The 21,390-nt window shown below is 41.0% G+C and overlaps 1 protein-coding gene and 1 non-coding gene across 3 annotated transcripts; one reads left to right on the top strand and one right to left on the bottom strand.

Moving 5' to 3' along the window:
- Nucleotides 1-857: 857 nt before the first annotated feature.
- Nucleotides 858-4,125, bottom strand: Tceal8 (transcription elongation factor A (SII)-like 8). Of its 2 annotated transcripts, NM_001168578.1 has the most exons (4): nucleotides 4,006-4,125; nucleotides 3,510-3,579; nucleotides 3,294-3,395; nucleotides 858-2,923 (listed from the first exon to the last, which is right to left on the bottom strand). In NM_001168578.1, exon 4 carries the CDS (start codon nucleotides 2,894-2,896, stop codon nucleotides 2,543-2,545), a length of 354 nt encoding a protein of 117 aa, NP_001162050.1. In that variant the 5' UTR covers nucleotides 2,897-2,923; nucleotides 3,294-3,395; nucleotides 3,510-3,579; nucleotides 4,006-4,125; the 3' UTR covers nucleotides 858-2,542. The 2 variants fall into 2 exon arrangements, with proteins under 2 accessions (NP_001162050.1, NP_079979.2); NM_025703.3 differs by lacking the exon at nucleotides 3,294-3,395.
- A 10,993-nt stretch (nucleotides 4,126-15,118) lies between these two features.
- Mir6383 (microRNA 6383) lies at nucleotides 15,119-15,234 on the top strand. Its single transcript, NR_105804.1, has one exon. It is a non-coding gene; the product is annotated as a microRNA 6383 (primary transcript).
- Nucleotides 15,235-21,390: the final 6,156 nt, after the last annotated feature.

The raw sequence follows: 21,390 nt of genomic DNA on the forward strand, positions 1-21,390 counted from the left end.
TCTCTGTGTTTCACCTTCCCCTTCTCTTTTCCCTGCAATTATTTGGTATAACTCTAGAGAAATAAAAATGCTTGTTGCAAAAACTGAGTGCTGTCCCAGGACGCACATGGTAGAGTACTAATTCCTGCCAGTTGTTCTTTGACCTCCACACACTCTCTGCGGCACATGCTGCACACACACAATAAATAAATATAATTTAAAATTTCAAAAGAAAAATATTGATATTGGACATGGGGTACAGAGGGCTAAGGAGAACAATAGATTAAGGAACTGAGCATGTCACAATATTTTTAATGGAATCCAAATATTATTACTGATAGAATCTAAAGTGACAGATAATTCTGCTCTTCTCTCTAGTTCCCCCTTTTTACTTATCTAGATTTTCTATTTTTTATTCTAATATAGAATTAATTAATTTACTGCAAAATAAAAGTATTTGTTAATAGTAATAGTATTTGTAAAAACATGATACATCAATCAAAAACCCATCAGTATGTGGTATCAGAATGAAGATCCCCTTTATTCTACAGGATCAGTGCAATACCTATCATTTATACAAAAGCCATTCTTCTGCAAGTACCTTTGTTCTTAGTACCTTTCAAAGTTTTTGAATCTTTCAATATTCAGTAAGGCGTAGGTAGAAAGGGGTGGTTATAGATTCTTAGGCACACACACATGCCTTTATATTCTTTTTATCTTTTAAGAAATGAGATGTAAAACAACCTTGTACAATTTACACATGTTCCCTGAGGATCTCTGAAACCAGTGGGGCCTGCCAATAGCCTTTAGATAGCGTTTTCTTACAAGGCAAGGACATGGTCTTATTTTTTGTTAGAAGTAGCTGTTCTGGGAACTGAGTGTGAAGCTCTGTTGGCAGAGTGCTTGCCTACTGTGTACAAAGCCTTGAATCTGATCCCCGGCATCAACTGAAAGCGGCGGCACCCACCTGCAACGCTCGCTCACCCTCGGGAAGAGGGGTCTTGAGGATCAGATGCTTAAGGTAATAAGCAAAGTCAAGTCTGGGGTACATGGAATACTGTCTCAAAAAGCACAATAAAAACAATAAACACCACCCTAAATACCCAGGAATTCTCCCAAAGTTTTCATTCAAACAGATACCTTGGTCTACTTTCAAATATGCTTAATATTATCCAGTTATTACCTCTCCAGAGAAAACGCCCCATGTTGAAAATTAAAGGGATTGCTTTTGCTAAGGATTCTGCAGGAATCATTAACCTAGAGCAGTTTTTAAAACTTTTTTTGAAATCTGTATGACCCTGCATGAATACATGTGTATTATGTTGGGGGCTGGAGAGATGGCTCAGTGGTTAAGAGCTCTGGTTGCTTTTCCAGAGGTCCCGAGTTCAATTCCTAGCAACCACATGGTAGCTCATAACTATCTGTAATGGGATCTGACGCCACCTTCTTATATGTCTGAAGAGTGTCAGTGTCCTCCCATTTGTACCATGTCTGTGTAGAGACCAGAAAAGGGCACCAGATCCCCTGTCACTGGAGTTAAAGGGAGTTAACATTCCAACATTTCAGAAGCTGAAGGATTGCCATGAATCCCAGCCTAGCTAGCCTGGGCTACAGAATAAGACATTGCTTCAAACCAAACAAACTGCCAGCTATAGTGGCACCACCTGTAACTGAACACTGGGGCTGGGGGTTCAACTGGAATTCAAGGAAACCCAGCGGGATCTTTATACTTAAGACCCCACTGGCAGGATCCAGCAGACTTGGCCCTAGTTGGTAGGCAGGACAGGTCCCAGGGAAGAAAAGGGTGGGAACTCAGCAGAAGAAAAATGGCACGGAAGCCCAGCCCCCACCCCTCTGCATCTGAACACAGGCTGAGTGAGGCCATGTCCTCTCTCAAATATGGCATACTATGTTCCACACAGATCCCTGTGAGGCAAGTATTTCCCCCATGAAAAGACCAAGTCTTAACCAAGTGTGTCTATAATGATTGCCAGTTTTATTCCTCTGGCTAAGGAAGCCAGAGGGAATTCCAGGTTTACATTTCTGTTTAATAGTTCATCAAGAGTTTAGTGCCTTTATTGCCTCTACAAGCTGGTTACAAATTAATTTTAATTAACTCCCACTTATTAAAAAAATCTGCAGTTCTTTGTGAGACACGTATTCATTAAAAAAAATCAACATAAGTAAAAGGCAAAATTAAAACACACCACACCAAAAATAAGCACTGTAAATTTTTTGATACGTATAATTATACATGTACACACATAATTAGGAATTTTCCTATCTATGTGAGTTGATCCTAACTATGCTGCTGTTTTTTTCAATTTGCTGTCTAATTGTATATTTCCATGCATAAATGTGAAACTTTCCAACTGAAAGATAAACGTGGAAAATGGGTCAAAAATCCAAAATCCAATGAGATGCTGGTAACAACGAAACTACATAACAGAAAATACCGCCAGGTAATTATTATTAAAAGTAAAATGAAGTTCAAAGATACATCAGAAAATGCTAAGAGAAAGAAAGCAGCAGCCACATTTCAATATCAGAGAAAAAAACGATTTCAAGGCCTGAAGCACACAGGGTAAGGACGGCTTCGGGAATGTCTTTGCTTCCAATGCATCAACACGAACTTGTTTCTTACTCTTCTTATCTCTTCCCTAAGCCTTTCCAACTCATCTACGCCTCTTATCACTTCTTCGGGGTTCAGATGCCTTGCGGGAGTGTCCTCTTTGGGCTCTGGGCTGGGTTCAGCAGGCTCTCCTCTATGGCTCCCTTCAGTTTCCTCCCTCACATTTTCTCCAGAAGCCTGAAGAGTTTCTCCTGCCTGCTGTGGTGGATCTTCTGAAGGATGGCCTTCGTCTGCTTTTGGTGTGTTCTGGGGTGTTCCTTCGTTCTCGTCACAAGACTTTTGCATGTTGATTATTTTCTTAATGAATTAATCCTAGGGGGATAAAAACAAGGAAACAAAACCGACTAGGTGTCAGGCAGATGGACAAGCTTTTGTGTTCCCATAGCGACTGACTTTTGTTTCAGGTCACTTAATTGCCAAAAAGTTTTCTAACTAGACAAGTCAGGTTCTGAGCTCCTGACTCCACCCCTTCCTCCACCCCCCCCACCCCCCCCTTGCTCTCCAACTCCATCTTCTCCTGTCCCGGCTCCAGCCCACCATTTTCCCAGCAGGCCCTGCAACAAACCTCTCCTAGCACTGAAATGGGAGCGGCGTGGAAGCAATTAACCCTTCCCTCACCACATGGCTCTAACACTCCCGCCCTTTCGGGCTTTTCCAAGTCATCCCATCCTCAGCTTCTCACCAGCAACAGTCAGGTCAGCGGTCTCCTCTCTCTTTTAAATGTCTTTAGCCTCTCCCTTTCCTTCCTTCACCCCATTTCCGCAGCAGGATTTGCAGGGGCCTTCTGTGCTTAATCCGGATGGGAGGCAGCCGTGACGCCCCTGGGATGTGCTTTGGTGTCTTCCACACTCCTACCCCCACCCAAAGGGACCTGAAGCAATTGCACCCTTGCACTGACCTGTAGGTACCTGGAGATTTTCCTCTCTTCTTGCACCTCGATTTATGTCGCGCTCAAAAGATCAAGAGTGCTGAAGAAAGACAGGAGTTCTTGGTGAGCACACTAGTGCCTAAATCAAAAGGTCTTGCTAACGGATAGCACAAAGTTTTTCCACATCCCCCTCTTCTCCCTCCCTTTGTGGCAACCCCGCCTTCATCTGTACCCTGTTTCCCAGCAAGAGGGCAAAGAATCAGACAAGTTTTCCCCACAGTGTTATTGTTTCTTCTCTCCGTCTCTCGCAGTTCTCCTTTCCCCGTCTCTTTTCTTTCTCTGCCGGACTCGGTTAGCTACCTCCCTCCCAATCTGCCCCATCCCTCATCAAGCAGCCCCAAACCTCTCGCACAAAATAGTTTAGCAGAACCCTAGGATAAGAGAAAGAGTGCGGGATGAGCGTGCTTTCTGTTCTCTGCTCCCTCCACCCTATGATCTCTTAAGCCAGCGCCCACTATTAAAGTACCTGGAAGTAGCTGGGCCACTCTTCTCTAGCAGGACAGAGCTGCTACTGGGGAACTGGGCCTAGACTATAAGGACTTCTGCACACGTCGACTGCTGGTCACGTGAGGATCGCGTCATCAATGAGCTCCAGCCTTTGGTTACCCCTCCCATTAACATGCAGCCCGCCCCCTACATTCCCTTCACTAGATACTGTCAATCTTTTTTCCTATTTGCCAATAGGAGACAATAAAACTCGTCTCGTCACCAAGTAGTATCTATTCACCTTACTCAGATTACCAGGAAAAGAGCAGTCTTTTAGGGTACGTCGACCAATTCTCCTAATTTGGGAAGTCAGCTCTTTCTCTCCCTTGCTCCCTATACTTCCCTTCCCCTCCCCCCACCAAATCCTACAGTCCACCATTTCTCTGGGAAGCTTCTCTGTCTTTAAAATGGGGGAAGGTTGTAGATGTGCGCTTGTGGGGGTAGCGGAAGAATAAAAGCCTAAGGAAGGGATGTTTAGCTTCTTGAGTCGTTTTCTGTGGTGTTCTGTTGTAAGAATCAGGGTTTAAAATGATATTTAAAAAGAGATACTTCATATTCACTATTTCACACTAGATGAGGAGAAAATAACTTCATTAAATCAATTTTAAGGTTTCAAAAAGTATTCTAATGACTGCAAGTGAAAGCACAGTATTTACAACATATTGATGTGTTGGGGTTTTTTAAAAATCTTACTAAAATGGCATCGTTTGCAAACCGACTCTGAAAACAGCCGATTTGTTTCGTTAGTTTTGTCTCCGCAATCCACGACTCTCTTTGCCTGAGCTTAGGCTATTATTAGACGTCTGAACTTTTAATTGATGACTGCTGGCAGCTCCCACTTGCAAATAAAGGCTTCAGACAGACTTCTTTTCCTTGTCCTTTGTGGGAGCCAGTGTCTTTGTTAAACAGAAAAGCCTGCTTTTCACTCAGTGAACTTTCGTGGGACTCAACGAAATATGTTTGTTGGTAAACTTTTGTTATTAAGAACAGAATGTTTGTAAGGAAAGAGCGCTCACAATGAAGCAGAAAGGAGGTAACTCTTTGTATGTCACTATTGACTGTGGGGCTTATTAAGCATGTAGGGTTTTCCATTCATTCATTCATTCATTCATTCGTGGAACTCTAGATACCCTGGTAGGATTCAAAGTGCTCCATTAAAACAAGAGCCATCTCAGAGAACTCCATACCCTACCATAGAGCTATGTACACCACATGTTCACTGCTGCTTTCTTCACCATAGCAAGGAATAATGTTCAGCTTAAAAAAAAAAAAGAATGAAAAAATGTTGTTACAAAATTTTCAGGAAAATAAACGCACTTAGAATGTTTAATATTCACTGAGATCACACAGTATCAGAAGGAAAATAAATCACATAGTCTTCCCCATAAGCAAAACCTAGTCGATAATATATATGTATATAAACGAATTTACATGTAGGCACAGTATAACATTCAGAAATGAAAACAAGAAAGTCTAATATTTGGAGGTGAGGAAGGATTGAATGCAAAGAATGGACATGAGATAGGAAGAGGACAGAAATCTAATCATTTGCCTAGTTCTAACTTTGCTGTGGATTTCTTCTTTTCTTTTCCTTGTTGCTGATAGATAAGTGCTTACAATACATTCAGTAGTGTAGGTGTAAGCTCAAACGCGCAGCCTCACAGCTTCAGAACAGATATTTGAACTGTACTCCTAGTTCTAACTTTGTCCTGGATTTTTTCTCTTTTCTTTCTTTTCTTTTCTTTCTTTCTTTCTTTCTTTCTTTCTTTTCTTTTTCTTTTCTCTTTTTCTTTTTGGTGATAGGTGTATATTCACTAGAGACAGCATAAACTCCAATGGGAAGTGCCACAGCTTCAGAACAGGTATTTTAACTGCACAGAAGTCCATTGAGAGGCATAGACTTCAGTTCTCCGTAATTTCATTGCCTGGCATTTTTTTTTTTAATTTTCAAGTTTTTTTTTTTACAATAAAGTTTATAAAAATAAACTATCAACATGCATAATTGTTGTTATCAAAAAAGCAGAGAGGATATTACTAGGGTGTTTAAAAAAAAAAGAACAGCACTATTTTAAAGAAGAAACAGAGCTTCTGAAAGCCACAGTTCACTAGTATCTGCAGGAGTGGTGCTATTTGCAGTGGTTATCTATCTATCTACTTGGAGAATCAAGGGAAAGACAATTCGGTGTGGCTAGGACTGTCTCTTGGCAAGTGTGATCACAGCAGGATGTATTTGCACAAAAAAGTCCACCACTGTGAAAGAAAGGCTCTCAAAAATAGATGTTTTGTTGGCTTAATGTTTAATAATTTATAATTAAGCACAAATGGGAGATATGTTTTCTATTATTTGAGGAGTGTGTAACATAAATTATAAATTATATTTCTATTTGAGGAGTGTGTAACATAAATTATAAATAATTATAGTTCCTTACCACTCACAACAAAATGTTTCCACTCTTTGTGATGCTACCGTTGCATTTTTATATTATAATTCTATGAATTTTAATGTTTGGATTCTTTTTTTTTTTTGGTTTTTTGAGACAGTGTTTCTGTGTATAGCCCTGGCTGTCCTGGAACTCACTTTGTAGACCAGGCTGGCCTCAAACTCAGAAATCTGCCTCTGCCTCCCGAGTGCTGGGACTAAAGGCGTGCGCCACCATGCCCAGCCTAATGTTTGGATTTTTAAAACATCACTACAGCCAGAACATAGTTCATTATCCCCCCCCCCACCATCCATCTATTTTCCACCTTTCCCTCTCCCTTGCCTCTCCCTTGCCCCCCCTCTCTCTGTCTCACTCTCTCTCTGAGACAGGGTTCAGGGTTTCTCTCTGTAATATCCCTGGCTGTCCTAGAATTCACTCTGCAAACTAGGCTGGCCTTGAACTCACAGAATTCTGCCTACTGATGCCTCCTCCCAAGTGCTGGGATCAAAGGCATGTACCACCACTGCCCAGCTTCTCCCAGTTTCTCTTTTAACCATATCATCTTTTTAATCATACCATTCTGTTTTTAACCATATCATCATTTAGCAATCTTGATTTCTACTTTAATATAACATTGTTTTGTCTTTCTCATTCAGCATAATCCTGCTGTTCTATAAAACAAAAAAGAAAATTAACAATTCCAAAACAAAGTGTTTTTTTTTTCTGAAGCAACAAGGAGCTCAAGGATTTAACATACATCTCAAGATTCCAACCAGCAGACACACAAAGTCACTCAACAAGTTATAAAAGGTGACAAGATATTTAACATTTTATCTCTCCACAAGGTCACTGCATTGTAATCAATGAAATTCAGATCATTTTAAAGCTCAAATGTTGCCCCTTTGAGGAAAAACTTGCCCACAATGCTCTGACTATCCGTTTTAGGTTTTTTTTTTAGGTATAGGTACTCCATTGTTCTCTTTCCAGTTACTATTCAGTCATATGGCTATCCCACTGTGAACCCATTCACCTACTGAAGAGCATTTGAGTTTTTCTAATGCTGAACATCTATGAAGAACACTGTTGAAGGCATTCATGTATAGAACGTAGTCCCTTCTAGGGACTACCTAGCACATCCATCTGTCCCTCCAACCTACCTCAAACATTACTATCAAATGTCATTCTTCCCTGCTTTGAACTGTCAGCTTACTTCTCAGATGTCCTCCAGTGGCAAGCCACAAGTAATTCCTCATCTTCGGTGTCGGCATGCATCTTCTGATGAGCCCCAGGACCACTCATTACCAAGCTAGTCATGCACTTCTGTGACTCACTGTGTCTCAAATCTCTGTCTCTTTCATCTCTCTCGTTGTTCTTACTGCCATTTTCTTCCTTTCCTATACACTGCCCTCTTTTGGAGGGTTCAGAGACAGGGTTTCTCTGTGTAGCCCTGGCTGTCTTGGAACTCACTCTGTAGACTAGGCTGGCCTGGAACTCAGAGCTGCCTCTGATACCACTGCTGCCACCACCATTACCACCTCTGGGCTACTGCCCCTTTTTTTCCCTCTTAGATTATGATGCTAGATCCTTAGAGCCTCCAAAGCTACCTCAGCTGGAAGTGATCTGTTCCATCTTTGTCATTAATGTGATAAGGTTTGGACCTGTCCTGTGGCCTTTAACTAAAGTTTTCTAGCACCCCCCCTTTTTTTCCTGTCCTTGGGGGTGAGTGTTTCTGCATGTATTGGGGGAGGGGGCTCTAACTGGACAGCAGTGACCTGTGGATTGATCATGCCCTGGTTCTCCTGCTTCTGGAGTGATGCTTGTAATAGTAACACGTCTCCCACAAATTCCATCATTTTAGAAAAGAGTCTGAGTGGCCTGCGAGTGTATCTCAGTGGTAGAATTTTTACCTACCATGCACTAAGTTCTGAGCTCAATTCCTACTGAACACACACACATGATCACACCTGGGGTATCTGCTCCCACAAAAAAAATTGATGAAAGTTTTGTCCTATCCTCCTGTTCTGCTTACCTGTGGTCACAGCTCTAATGATGTGCTTGGTGGAGATTATTAATCCTAGTTTTCTAAAGTCTTACAAGAGAAAATTCATTTAGTTTACTAGTACAAACCTGACAAAGAACCAGTTGATCCAGGCCTTCAGTTCTTTTCTCCGAAATTTCAGAACAGCAGTGTAAGTTAGTCATTGTAGATTTTAAATACGAATGAAGTTTAAAACACTACCATTGTATTAATGTAAATGTCCATCTGTTGGGGTTGGGGAGATGGTCTCAGTCAGTAAGAATGCTTTCTGCTCTTCCAGAGGGCTAGAGTTTGCTCCCTAGTTACTGCATAGGCCTTCAAAACTGCCTGCAATCCCAGCTGCATGGAATACGACATCCTTTCCGGGCCTCTGCTGGCATTTGCACACACATGCACATACATAGACAAACACACACAGAAATAAAATGTAAACTATGCATGTCTTAGTAAAAGAGAGAAGAAAACGATGTATATGCTAAGATTAACGGTGAGGATTTCTGGAGAATAGCCACACTGGACATCTGAGTTCATTGGTGTGTGTGTGTGTGTGTGTGTGTGTGTGTGTGTGTGTGTGTGTGTGCCTGCACTGGAGATGCTTCTAAATTCCAAAATGCCCCCTGACTATGCAGGGAGAAGAGGGGGCTGCAGTAGACCATTATTTTCATATACAGGAAGCCCTTAGGTATGGCTATGATAGCCATGCTTTTTGTTTTTTTTTCTAAGTAATTTCTATAGTTTTGTATTCTGAAGCTCTCTGTATGAAAATACATCTTGCACATTTTTCATTGCTGTTTAGGGACTGAAGTGTGGTACTTCATTACATATGTGCATTGTGAAGTGGCCAAATCAGGGTAATTAGCATATCTAGCACCTTAAATATGTATCATTTCTTTTTGGTAAGAACATCAAAAAAATCTATTCTAGGCACTTCAAAATTACACAATAAATTATAGTTAATTATACTAATTATAGTTAATTATACTGTACAGAACACTAGAACTTATACTTCCTATCTAACTGTAACTTTGTATCCGTTGAGCAACCTCTCTGCCAAGGACCAGTCTCAGTTTGGAGAGGGGTTCTGAGAGAAGGGGTGTCTGGGAACTGCAAAACAAAGGACTCCAAGTCAAATAGCTTTCCAGACTGCTATCTCTGAATTCTATTCTCTCTGGAGATCTTCAGACAGCTCTCTCTCTTTCAAGCAAGCTTTCTTTTGCTATTCTCTATTCGAGACAGTTCTCCAAGCAGTTCTTTCTTGCTATTCTAAAAAAAAAATCTCTGAGTAGCTCATCTCTTGCAATCTAGTCATTTCCTCCAGATTTCTTTTTGATTATCCTGTGAATCAGCATCCCATGACCTCAGCCCCTTAATTCTTAGGAGACAGCAAGCACACATTTCTTTGAACATTGCAAAAGAATTCAGAGATCTGCCTGCCTCTGTTAAGCACAAATAATAAGACATCTGGGTGGGATTCTGTCCTGAAAGTACCATTTCTACCACACCTGGGCCTATCCCTGCTCTGTCCAGGCAGGCCCTGAACTCAGGAGTCTGCTTTTGTAAGATAAACAAAAAACCTTAGCTGCAATCACCAGTCCCTAAATCCCCTTCCTTAGTAGCTTGTTGACTCACAGCACAGCTGGTTTTGTTCCTTTAGATTTGTGAAGCCCCTCATATAATTCATATTGGATCCTTATTTTAAAAGAAATGATATATTTCTGAACCTGTGGCTTTTTTGAGTTATTTTCTACAACCTTAAGGGCTGTCCTGAAGGCCCCAGCGTTTACCATCCTTTTGAGATACTTTCACCTCCCAAACTCATGCTGCCTAGAATTATCATGGAGTCATTAATAGGGAAGACATTCTTCTAAGGAGGAACATAAAAATATGTACATTATTATACAAACAAGCCTTACACCCATACCCATATCAGCCTGGTGGTCCTGTCCCAGGGGCAGGAACCATATCATATATCATATCATATCATATCATATCATATCATGTCCCTACCAAGTCCATGCTGGACTCAGCATCTCCCTGTCTTTTATTTTAACTCAAGTGGGATCCTCAAGTGTGATTGTGGTTATTGAGCACTGGACTTGCTTGATGCAGACTGTAAGGAGAAACAAAAACAGTAAGAAAAAACCAGCTGGGGCTGGAGAGATGGCTCAGAGGTTAATTGCACTGATTGCTCTTCCAGAGGTCCTGAGTTCAATTCCCTGCAACCACATGGTAGCTCACAACCATCTATAATGAAATCCAATGTCCTCTGCTGGTGTGTCTAAAGACAGCTACAGTGTACTCATATACATAAAATAAATAAAGAATTCAAAAACAAAGACTAAACCTATTGAAATCCCTCCATTTATCAGCAAAGTCATCCAGGAGACTAAGAGGTGAAGTCATGCACAGCAGAGGCAAAGGCTGCAGACACTTCCTCAACAGAAGTGGATCCTACTCTAGATGTACCAATATCCTTGATCTTATGATGTAGGGCACCCATATCTAAAGCTAAATTAGAATTGTTCCAAAGCCCCATTTAAATGAGACTGAATTTTAGACCAGTCATGTTCAGAGGTATTATACTCCAAGGGGGTTACACAAACCGAACAGAACAGTGAATGGCGTTGCACTGAGACCCTTATCTTAATATTTTTGAATTTGATTTTACATAAATAGAACTGCTATTCTCTAAAGCATTAAGTCTACCCTGAGAAGTTCCCTGGATCAATATTCTCCTGGATCATGAGTGCTTTTTAACACATGTGAGGATAACTGGTCGACATGTTGTACTGTGGGATGTAGTGGATAAGGCAAAACTAGAAATCACACTTATTAAGGCTGTGACACATCTTTTAGATCTGTCGAGAGCAAAAGTACTCCTATGCAAAGCTTTTATCAACAAATCTGGCAGAGAAGGGCCAGAGAAATCTCCCCTGAGAAAAATGCGGCTGCACCAGGGCTGAGACCCAGCCCAGAGGCTTTGGCTGTCTCTAGATGCTGCACACAGAGTGGGTCTTTCCAGGCCAGCCCACTGCAGATGACTGAGACTTTCTAGGACCTCCTCTGCTCCATCAAGAGAGTGGCCTTTAATGACTGATCATAATTTCCTTTCCACAGAGCAGCAGACCTTTAGAGTAGTCACTACAGGTGTGGAGAGAGGGGGTAATGCGCATGTTAAGCCTGTAACCGCTTGTTTGGCAGCATATTAGTGGTCAGCTGTTATAGGCCTAGAAAGGAGGCAAGGGTATTAAGGGGATCTTGGTCCTGGAAGGAATCCTTTAAATGGAAAGTCACCTGTGTTGCATTAAGAAAAGCAGAGGGAAGACTTGGGAATTATTTATTCCATTTGCTTTTGTAGTCAAGGAAGAGGATACCACGTTAATTATGTATCTGGGATAGGCAGTAACAGCTTGTCTGTGAAAAGGACACTAGCTTAAGTGGATAGTATTTTTTATTAATTAATTAAGAAATAATGGTTATTAATGTAGTCAGTTTGACCTATGGGAAGTAGATTTGAGTGGATTCCCTGAAGCTTATAAGAATCGTTTAAAGTTTAAAACAGATAAATCATTTTCCTATCTCCATCTAAGTTTTTTCACATCCTCTAACCTTCACAACTTGCATTACCTACCAGCCTCAATCACTTTCCTCGACTGACCTTCACACACTCTCTCAGCCTGTCACTCACTCTCTCAGACCCTCACTCACTCTCTCAGACCATCACTCACTTTCTCAGACCCTCACTCACTCTCTCAGACCCTCACTCACTCTCTCAGACCCTCACACAGTCTCTCAGACCGTCACTCACTCTCTCAGACCCTCACTCACTCTCTCAGACCCTCACACACTCTCTCAGACTCTCACTCACTCTCTCAGACCCTCACTCACTCTCTCAGACCCTCACTCACTCTTTCAGACCCTCACAACTCTCTCAGCCTGTCACTCACTCTCTCAGACCCTCACACACTCTCTCAGACCCTCACTCACTCTCTCAGACCCTCACTCACTCTCTCAGACCCTCACTCACTCTCTCAGACCCCCACACTCTCTCAGCCTGTCACTCACTCTCTCAGTCCCTCACACACTCTCTCAGACCCTCACTCACTCTCTCAGACCCTCACACACTTTCTTCCAATATGATTTTCTGAAGCTCAAAAGAATTTTTAAACAAATTGAAAAAAATTTAAACAATCTTGGATTAAAAAGCACGGACATTGTTTCAGGTGTTCCTGTTATGAGGGAAGAACAAGCACTTAAACAAATTTAGACACCCCCCCAAAAAAAAAGTGTGAACTTTTTCAGTTTTGGGTGAGCAAAGTTGTCCCAAGCCTCAGGAGCAAGATCCCACCCACTGTTCTCGGCCTGGCGGGGCCTTTTTTGCTGACTGGACTTCATTTCCTTCTGGCCTAGGAGAGGAGGAGGGGCCTGCTCGACCCCCACCAGCAGTCTGCCCCAGCCGTTTGCAAGTCTGTGCTGGGTCCCTCTTCCCCTGGGTTGCTTGTCACCACAGCTCGGCGAGTGGCAGTAGGAGGGGGTGGCAGTAGGAGGGGGTGGCAGTAGGAGGGGGTGGCAGTAGGAGGGGGTGCCACTCTTTGCAAACCCTGGAAAGTAGAACAGGAAGAGAAAAGACAGCTGTGCTTAGTGGCACCCTGCCGGTTGGGGCCTTCAGTCCTTCCCTACGTTTTCTTTGTTATGGCACAAGCATACCAAGGCCTCTAAGAGGATCAAAGCCCATCTTTAGCATCTGCTGCAAGACAGGATGTGAAGAAGAAAGGAAAGTGCCAGTTTGATTGAGCAAGTCTCTTCCCCTTAATGGGAAGGGTAGGAAGGGTTTCACATATGGTTGGAAAGTTTCTCTGTGTTCTTGTTCCGCCCAATGCAAAATGGCTGTGCTCTGAGCAACACTGGAGGCTTGTCCCACACCACGGAGCGTGGAGGAAGTGGATGTAGTGGGCCAAATCGCAGGGCAGTCTTTGCTAGCTACGCAAGAGACATCTGCTCTCCTATCCAAAAGGTCTTTGATAACGTATCCATTTATTGTTATCTCCTTTAAAAGGTCTGGTTTTCTTTAAAAGGTCTGGTTTTTTTTTCACTTCTTTCACTCTAAACACTAGATTACTTGAACCAAAGCTTTCCTCTCCTCTGGCCTGAGTTTGTACTGACTGACCCCCAACACATAATGGCAACAACAACACATGAACAATTCTCCACCCTGCATGAATCTGTACTGTTTTTGTGGGCGGCTGCAACGTGATATTTATTTCTCCTGGTTAGTCAGAATCAATAACTCCTGGGATTACAAGTATCCCTTGTAGGGAGGTAGAGCTTCTATCGAAAATTAGTCCCACCGTGCCCGTGGGCAATGGACCTCGTACCCCTCTGGGCATGGTCACTGGGGAGAGAATCAGGAGTTAATATGACTGAGGAGGTGGAACTGGGGTCCAATCCTGCGTTCCTAAATTTTCTTTTGATATTCTCAATTGGGCTCTAGGGTCCAAAAAATGCCCCCGTCTTGTCAATAGTCAATGTGCAGCCTTCCTATTTTCCTTTCTGCTAAAGAATAGCTCTTTTCTGACCTCGTCATAGTCCGTTCTCCGTAACAAAAATTATCCTCCTAAGAGACAAGCCTTTGCTACCTGTTGCCAGTCCCATGGTGTCCAAGTAGTGATTGTCAAGAGAGTGGGACATTTCTCGTTGTGCTTCTTAACAATCTCCTTTTCCAAAGAGACAGCACCTCCGGGATCGGACAGTTCTTCTGATTCAGTTCACTTTCATAAATAGCAAGATTTGCCTGTTAAAGCCTTTGGTATTGGGGTGGGTGGTGATGGCGTTGGCCTTAGCAAAGGCTAGTTTCCCCCAGATTAATCCAATCAGAGCAAGTTGACTCTAAGGAGGCCGAGCTAGAGTGAGGTAGATCATCAATCGCTTCTGTTTTTAAGGTCTGCTTAATTGTGCTCCACAAGAAAAGAGCAAGCCCAGACATATCTTGACCCTGGTGGGTCTGTACCCACTTGCAAAGGTCTTTACCGACCTCACATCATCACCAGGGCTCAGTGACCCTTCTTCTGAGAACCATGCATGGACTAACTTTCTGTATGAACTTGAAATCTTGCAAAAGCCTTGTGTCCGTATTGACATCTTGCTTACTAGCTGCTTGTTTCAAAACCTACACGTGCATTTCTTCCATATATGAATTTGCTTGACACATTTTCATTTACCAAATCTTTACCCCATTGACACTTGAGGAGGCTACACTTTCTGGCCGTGTTGCAGGGTCAGGAACCATGCCATTCTGTCCCTACCAAGACCATGCTGAATTGTCATCCTTCTTCCTCTACCATTCAATTTCAAGGGTAAAGATGTTAGAATGAGTAAAAACAGATCCTGGCCTGAGTTCCACTTAAATTGATTATGCTTTTGCTACCATATTTCTTGACATAAAAATATGCTCTACAGGTTTAACATGGATAAATTTAATAACTTCTGCAAACTATCCAAAACAGCCATTGGCCACAACAACTTAACTTAAAGCAACTTGTATAATGTATGTTATTCCTTCCACCCATTTCTTTTGCCTTCTGCCCACTGACTGAAGTCACATTGTAAGTGATCCTGGCAAGGAACTTCCAGTTATCCAGCATGTGGAACACTGTAAAGTGCTGTGTCACGGACACTGACTTTTCAAAGTCCAGTAAGTCAGTCTGCTTAGAGGTCAGTGGGCAATACTATGCTATGTTCTGGCCCCATGTTTACTCATTCTGACATCTGTACTCTGCTTTGCTGACTTTCTACTTTGTATCTCTCCCTTGTCTGAAAGGGCCATAAAATATAAAGTCAGCTTTGTAAGCACTCCAATGGTAAAATGTCAAGTTAGTAACATAGTTTAAAATTCTATCACTTTAAAATGTTTAAGTGAATACATATTTAAAATATAGGATAAGACATAAAATGGAACAAAATAATATGCATGTAGTAAATTAGATTATATTGAAGTTATATAGGGAGTGAAAATAACAGAATATTATTTAGAAAATGGTTCTGTATGTATGTATGTATGTATCTATCTATCTATCTATCTATCTATGAATTCAAATATTTTATTTAAAAGTTCTATTTTTTCTGGTATAAACATAGAGTGATTTTGCTTTTGATAGTAATTAATGTCAAACATCCACTTTCTTGTGGAATCATGGATGTTTTTCTTTGTTGTTGTTAAAAATATTTTATTTTAATTTATGTGCATTGGTGTGAGAGGGTCAGAAGCTGAAGTTACAGACAGTTGTGAGCTGCCATGTGGATGCTGGGAATTGAACCTGTGTCCTTTGGAAGAACAACCAGTAACCCTTAACCACTGAGCCATCTCTCCAGCTCATGGGTTTTTTTAGTCACATTTCACTTTGGTTCTTCAGTCACTTTCATTCATTAAGATTCAGATTCAAGCAACTGGTGGCACAAACTTTTAATCCCAGCACTCAGGAGGCAGAGGCAGGTGAATCTCTGAGTTCAAGGCCAGCCTGGACTACGAAGTGTGTTCCAGGACAGCCAGGGCTATACAGAGAAACCCTGTCTTGAAAATGACACCCCAAAATTCATTTTCATATTTATTAGACTTCATTAACAATTTCCATTTGTAGGAGAAGCATGATGAATTCTCATATGCCCACATCACACCCATCTTTGCTTACTAGTTATGATACATGTTTATTAAAACCAAGAAATTAATGTTTATGCATTGCTTTTAAGTAAAGGCTAGGCAAACTTTGCAAGATATTCCACTAATATTTTTGTGCTCAAATATTCAACCTAGGACATACAGATTCCTTTAATTTACCAGGCTTTTTAGTCAGCTATATTCCATTTGGCTTCTGTTGTATGTTTGCTCTTTTAAAGTTGCTATTTGTTTCTCTTTTCATACTCTCTCTCTTTTTTAAAGATCTATTTACTTTATATGAGTACACTGTAGCTGGCTCTAGACATACCAGAAGAGGGCATTGGATTCTATTACAGGTGTTTCTGATCCACCATGTGGTTGCTGGGAATTGAATTCAGGACCTCTGGAAGAATAGTCTGTGCTATTAATTGCTGAGCCATCTCTCCAGCCCCTTTCATACTCTTTTTTGTAAAAGCAAACTTCTTCCAATGAACTGCATGGCTGGCAAGAAATGAAACAGAAGAGAACTAGTATCTACCAAGGATAGGGTAGTGTTAGAGATTTTGTGAATATGTGTTTTAAAAACAGCCAGTGATTAGTGAATATTTGAGGACAGATCATTTGAAGTTGCACAAAAATCCTGCAGAATTTGCATACATAAATTACTAACATATCTTAAAAGTGAACTTTGTCGTTGTTGTTATTTTTTATTTTTATTTTTTAAAAAACAGGGTCTTGCTATGTTGCTTTGGCTGTCCTGAGACTCACTCTGTAGCCCAGGTTGGCCTTGAACTCACAGAGATCCACCTGCCTCCACCTCCCAAATGCTAGGATCAAAGGTATGTGCCACTATACTCTGTTAAAATGAATGTTCTAATATTCCATATTCTTTCTACATTTAATATTGCAAATTAGGTCAGGTGTAGAAGCTTGCACCTTTATTCCCAACATTTGAGAGGCAGAGCTTGACAGATCTCTTTGAATCTGAAGGCAGCCTGGTGTACATAGTGAGATCCAAGCCATCTAGGGTTACATAGTGAGACTCCCATCTCAAAAAGTAGATAGATTGAAAAAGAACTTTCTAATTACTCTCACCAACACTTTCTTTTATAGCCTTTTCATTTTTATCAGTCACTCCTAACTCCTATCTACAAATCTCCTTCCCTAATTCATGTAGTTCATGAATTTACAAAACATCATTTTTATTTTGTGACTCAGTGATTTAAACAGGGGTATCTGTGTCTATGGTTTTCAAACACTGCATTGGAGTTTGGTGGGCTCATAATTGCATACAGGACTAGTGAAAATGATTTCTGTCTCCCAGAATCTATCAGTAGCCAGTACTTCTGCGTGGAGGTTAGGGTGCCATGAACTCCCCGCCCCCCATCTAACACTGATGGTTGATAGGGTCAGTCATGTGCAGACAGCAGCTTCTGTGAGCTCCTGACTACTATTGACTGTGCTCTTCTCCCTTGCCCACTTTCTCCCTTCCCCTCTCCTCTCTCTTTCTATTGAGACAGGGTTTCATATAGCTCTGTCCTGTAACTCGCTAAGTAGACCAGGCTGGCCTACTTAGTAGCATAGAGATCTGCATGCCTCTGCTTCTCAAGTACTGGGATTAAAAACCTGTGCTACCAGACTGACCTGCCTCTGCAACTGCCTTTTCCTAGCCAGAAGAGGGCATTTTACTGCCTTTCTTACTATCTTCCAGCTCCTTCATCATTTCTTTTTCCTCTCCCCCCCACTTGGGTATTAGGTGGTGTAAATAAATGTCTTGTTTAGAATTCAATTCTCAAATGTCACTTATTCTCAGCACCTTCATGAGCCACAAGCATTCACTGAAAAGAGGAGCTTCTCTGATTAAGGATGAGATAGAAACATGGGTATTTTGAAGGCAGTTTAGTGCTGTGCCAATTTAATGAAAGAAGAAAAGCAAGTTCCTTTTTCAGGACTATGTACATAGTGTCTTCCCCAGCCATGCCTTTCTGACCAGGTTTATAGTGCCAGATATGGGGTTCGTCCTGTGGAATGAGTAGGCCTCAAATCTAGCTTAAAAAGCAGTTGGTTAGCCCCATAACAGGCATGCCATTGCTGCACGAATGGGCATTCGTACTGAAGCTCAGAATTCACAGCTGTGTGAGATCCTCAAAGGATTTTCTCCCTACCATCCAACTGGCACCTTGTGGCGCTAGGAAATCTAATCAGCAATGAAGCTTCCAGCTCAGTTCCAACTGGAGTTCTCTGTACTTGACAACCAAGGTATGAAGTATTCAGCGATAGGGGCTTTAATATCAAATTTTGCCGGTACCATTTGTTTGAAGAGGCTGTCTTTTGGTTTTAACCAATGTATATTTTTGTACCTTTGTTGAGAATTGGGTGGTTAGAGCCATATGAGATTATTTTTGAATCCTTTTATATTTTACTGTATATATGTCTGGATTTATTTATTTATTCATTCATTCGTTTTTTGAGATAAGGTTTTTCTGGGTATCCCTGGCTGTCCTGGAACCCACTCTGTAGACCAGGCTGGCCTTGAACTGAGATATGCCTGCCTTTGCCTCCCAAGTGCTGGGATTAAAGGTATTTGGCACCCAACTGGGCACTGCTTTTATATGATGCTTTTATATCACTACCAAGATTATTTTATTTCTATGACTCTGTAATGTAACTTGAGACAATATATTATGATTCTCCAGCATTGCTCTTCCTGCTTAGCATCAGTTTGTTTAGAACTTTATGTGCTTCCATGTGAACCATAGAACTGAAAAATAGAAAAAAATAGAATTTTTCTAATAGTTCTATGAAGACTATCACTGTATTTTTGATAGTGCACTGAATCTGTATGAGACTTGTGGTAAAATAGCCATTTTCACAACATAAAGCTTTCAAACCATGATTATGGAAGATTTTCCCCCTATTTTAGCATTGTCTTCAATTTCTCTTTTCAGGGTCTTAAAATAGAGGTTTTTCATTTCTGGTTAGATTTTGTTTTGTTTTGTTTTGTTTTTCGAGACAGGGTTTCTCTGTGTAGCCCCGACTGTCCTGGAACTCACTCTGTAGACCAGGCTGGCCTCGAACTCAGAAATCCACCTGCCTCTGCCTCCCAAGTGCTGGGATTAAAGATATGTGCCATCACTGTCTGGCGGTTAGATTTATTTTTAAGTATTTTTAAAGTTATTGTGAATAATATTTTTTCTAAATTCTTTCTTGGCAAGTTTGTTATTGGTATATAGAAAAGGTACTTTTTATTTTTTTTTTAAACTTTTTTAGTATCTTACAATACTGATGTGTTTTCTTGTGCAGTCTCTCAGGTCTTCAAAGTATAGACAGAAATACAAATGTCCAATTAACATTTAGAAAACTGTTCAACATCCATAGCTATGAGGAAATTAAAGTTGCTTTGAGATTCCAGTCAGAACCACTGTCATCAAGAAAGGAAATTAAAATAAATTGTAGTGTGGATGGGAGGAAAGTCAATCTCTTATAAAACTACTGGTGAGAGATGTAAACTCATGTGGCAACTATGAAACGTTGTATGACGGTTGCTCAAAATACTACAAATAGAATTTCCATATTACCTAGCTAAATCCCTCCTGTGTATCTACACAAAGGATTCTATATCTAACCAAAAAGATCCTTGCACATCCATGTTGATTGCTTCACTGTTCACAGTAGATAAGAAATGGAAGTAGTGTTTCACATGATTATCAGAAAGTCTGATACATGCACACAATGGAATTTTATTAGCCAGAAAAATGAAATTTTGACGTCTTTAAGAAAATGGATGGACAAGGAAGTCCTAAGGATAATACTAAGGATATACTAAGTCCTTAGTATAATACTGAGTAAAATAAGCCAGACTCAGAAAGACAAATGCCATGTTTTCTTTCATATGCAGAATCTAGATTTAAGTGTCGAGTGCTTATGTGTAGAACTTGCAGCTACAAGTTGTCCATGGATGGGGAAGAAGAGTAAAGGAATATTGTTACTTAAAACCAGAAAAGAAGAGTATTATGAGAAGAAGGCAACCCACAATCGTGGATGGGGTGGTAGTAGAGAGCAGTGGGGTAGGGCATAAAAGGAAGTATGTATAATGAAGCCACAACAAAATCCATTAAATTGTTTACTAGTTTAAAAAATTGATATAAACACTCCAAACAAATAAACAAACAAACAAATATTCTGTTTAAGAAGAAAATATAGATCAACACAGCACCTTGCCTTTTGTTTGTCTAGGAGTGTGTTTATTTTGTCTTCTTTTGAAAGACAGTTTTGTTAAGTGCAATTCTTGGTTGAGAGGTTTTTCTATATGACCATATATATCATCCTTCTTACTTCTGGCATTTATTGTTTGGGAGATAAGCTGGTCGCAAATGTACAGAGGTCTTCCTGTAAGTGATAAGTTCATTATCTCTTGCTGCTTTCAACATTTTTCTGATTTGACTTTTGGTAAAGTTTGGAAGTTTTCAGATATTATTTAGATTTCTCTCTTCTCTTTCTGCTCCCTTTGGTACTGTGCTTTATTGGTATAACTTACGGTGTCCCACATTTCTCTGAATTCTGCTCATTTCTCTTTCTTTTTTATTACTATTATTAATACTTTTATATCCCAATTGCAGTTTTCCCTCTCTCCTACCTTCCCAATCTCTCCTCCTCCACACACCTCTGCTCTCTACCACATCCACTCCTCCTCCCTTTCTCTTCAAAAAACCAGCAGGCCACCCATGGGTATCAACCAAACATGGAGTAGCAGGTTGCATTAAGACTAGGCACCTCCCCACGTGTTAAGGCTGGATGAGGCAACACAGTAGGAGGATAAGGGTCCCCAAAACAGGCACAAGAGTCAGAGACACTCCTGCTCCCACTGCTAGGAGTCCCACAAAATGCCAAGCTACACAAACATAACATATATGCAGAGGACTTAGGTCAGACCCTTGCAGGCTCCCTGATCGGCAGTTTAGTTAGTCTCTGTGAGTCCTTATGGGCCCAGGCTAGTTGATTGTTGTGGTCCTTGACTTCTCTGGCTTCCATAATCTTTCCTCCCCCTCTACAGCAGGATTCCCCTAGCTCTGCATAATGTTTGGCTGTGGGTCCTATCAGTTGCTGGACATAGCCTCTCTGATGACAATTGGGTTAGGCACTTGTCTTAGTCAGGGTTTCTATTCCTGCACAAACATCATGACCAAGAAGCAAGTTGGGGAGTAAAGGGTTTATTCAGCTTACACTTCCACATTGCTGTTCATCATCAAAGGAAGT

The sequence above is a fragment of the Mus musculus genome, chromosome X (genome assembly GCF_000001635.26).
Source record: "Mus musculus strain C57BL/6J chromosome X, GRCm38.p6 C57BL/6J".
NCBI lineage: Eukaryota > Metazoa > Chordata > Mammalia > Rodentia > Muridae > Mus > Mus musculus.

Bases quoted from the DNA above. Each gene is read 5' to 3' on its own strand.
- Tceal8 (NM_025703.3), bottom strand. From the start codon at position 2,896: ATGCAAAAGTCTTGTGACGAGAACGAAGGAACACCCCAGAACACACCA.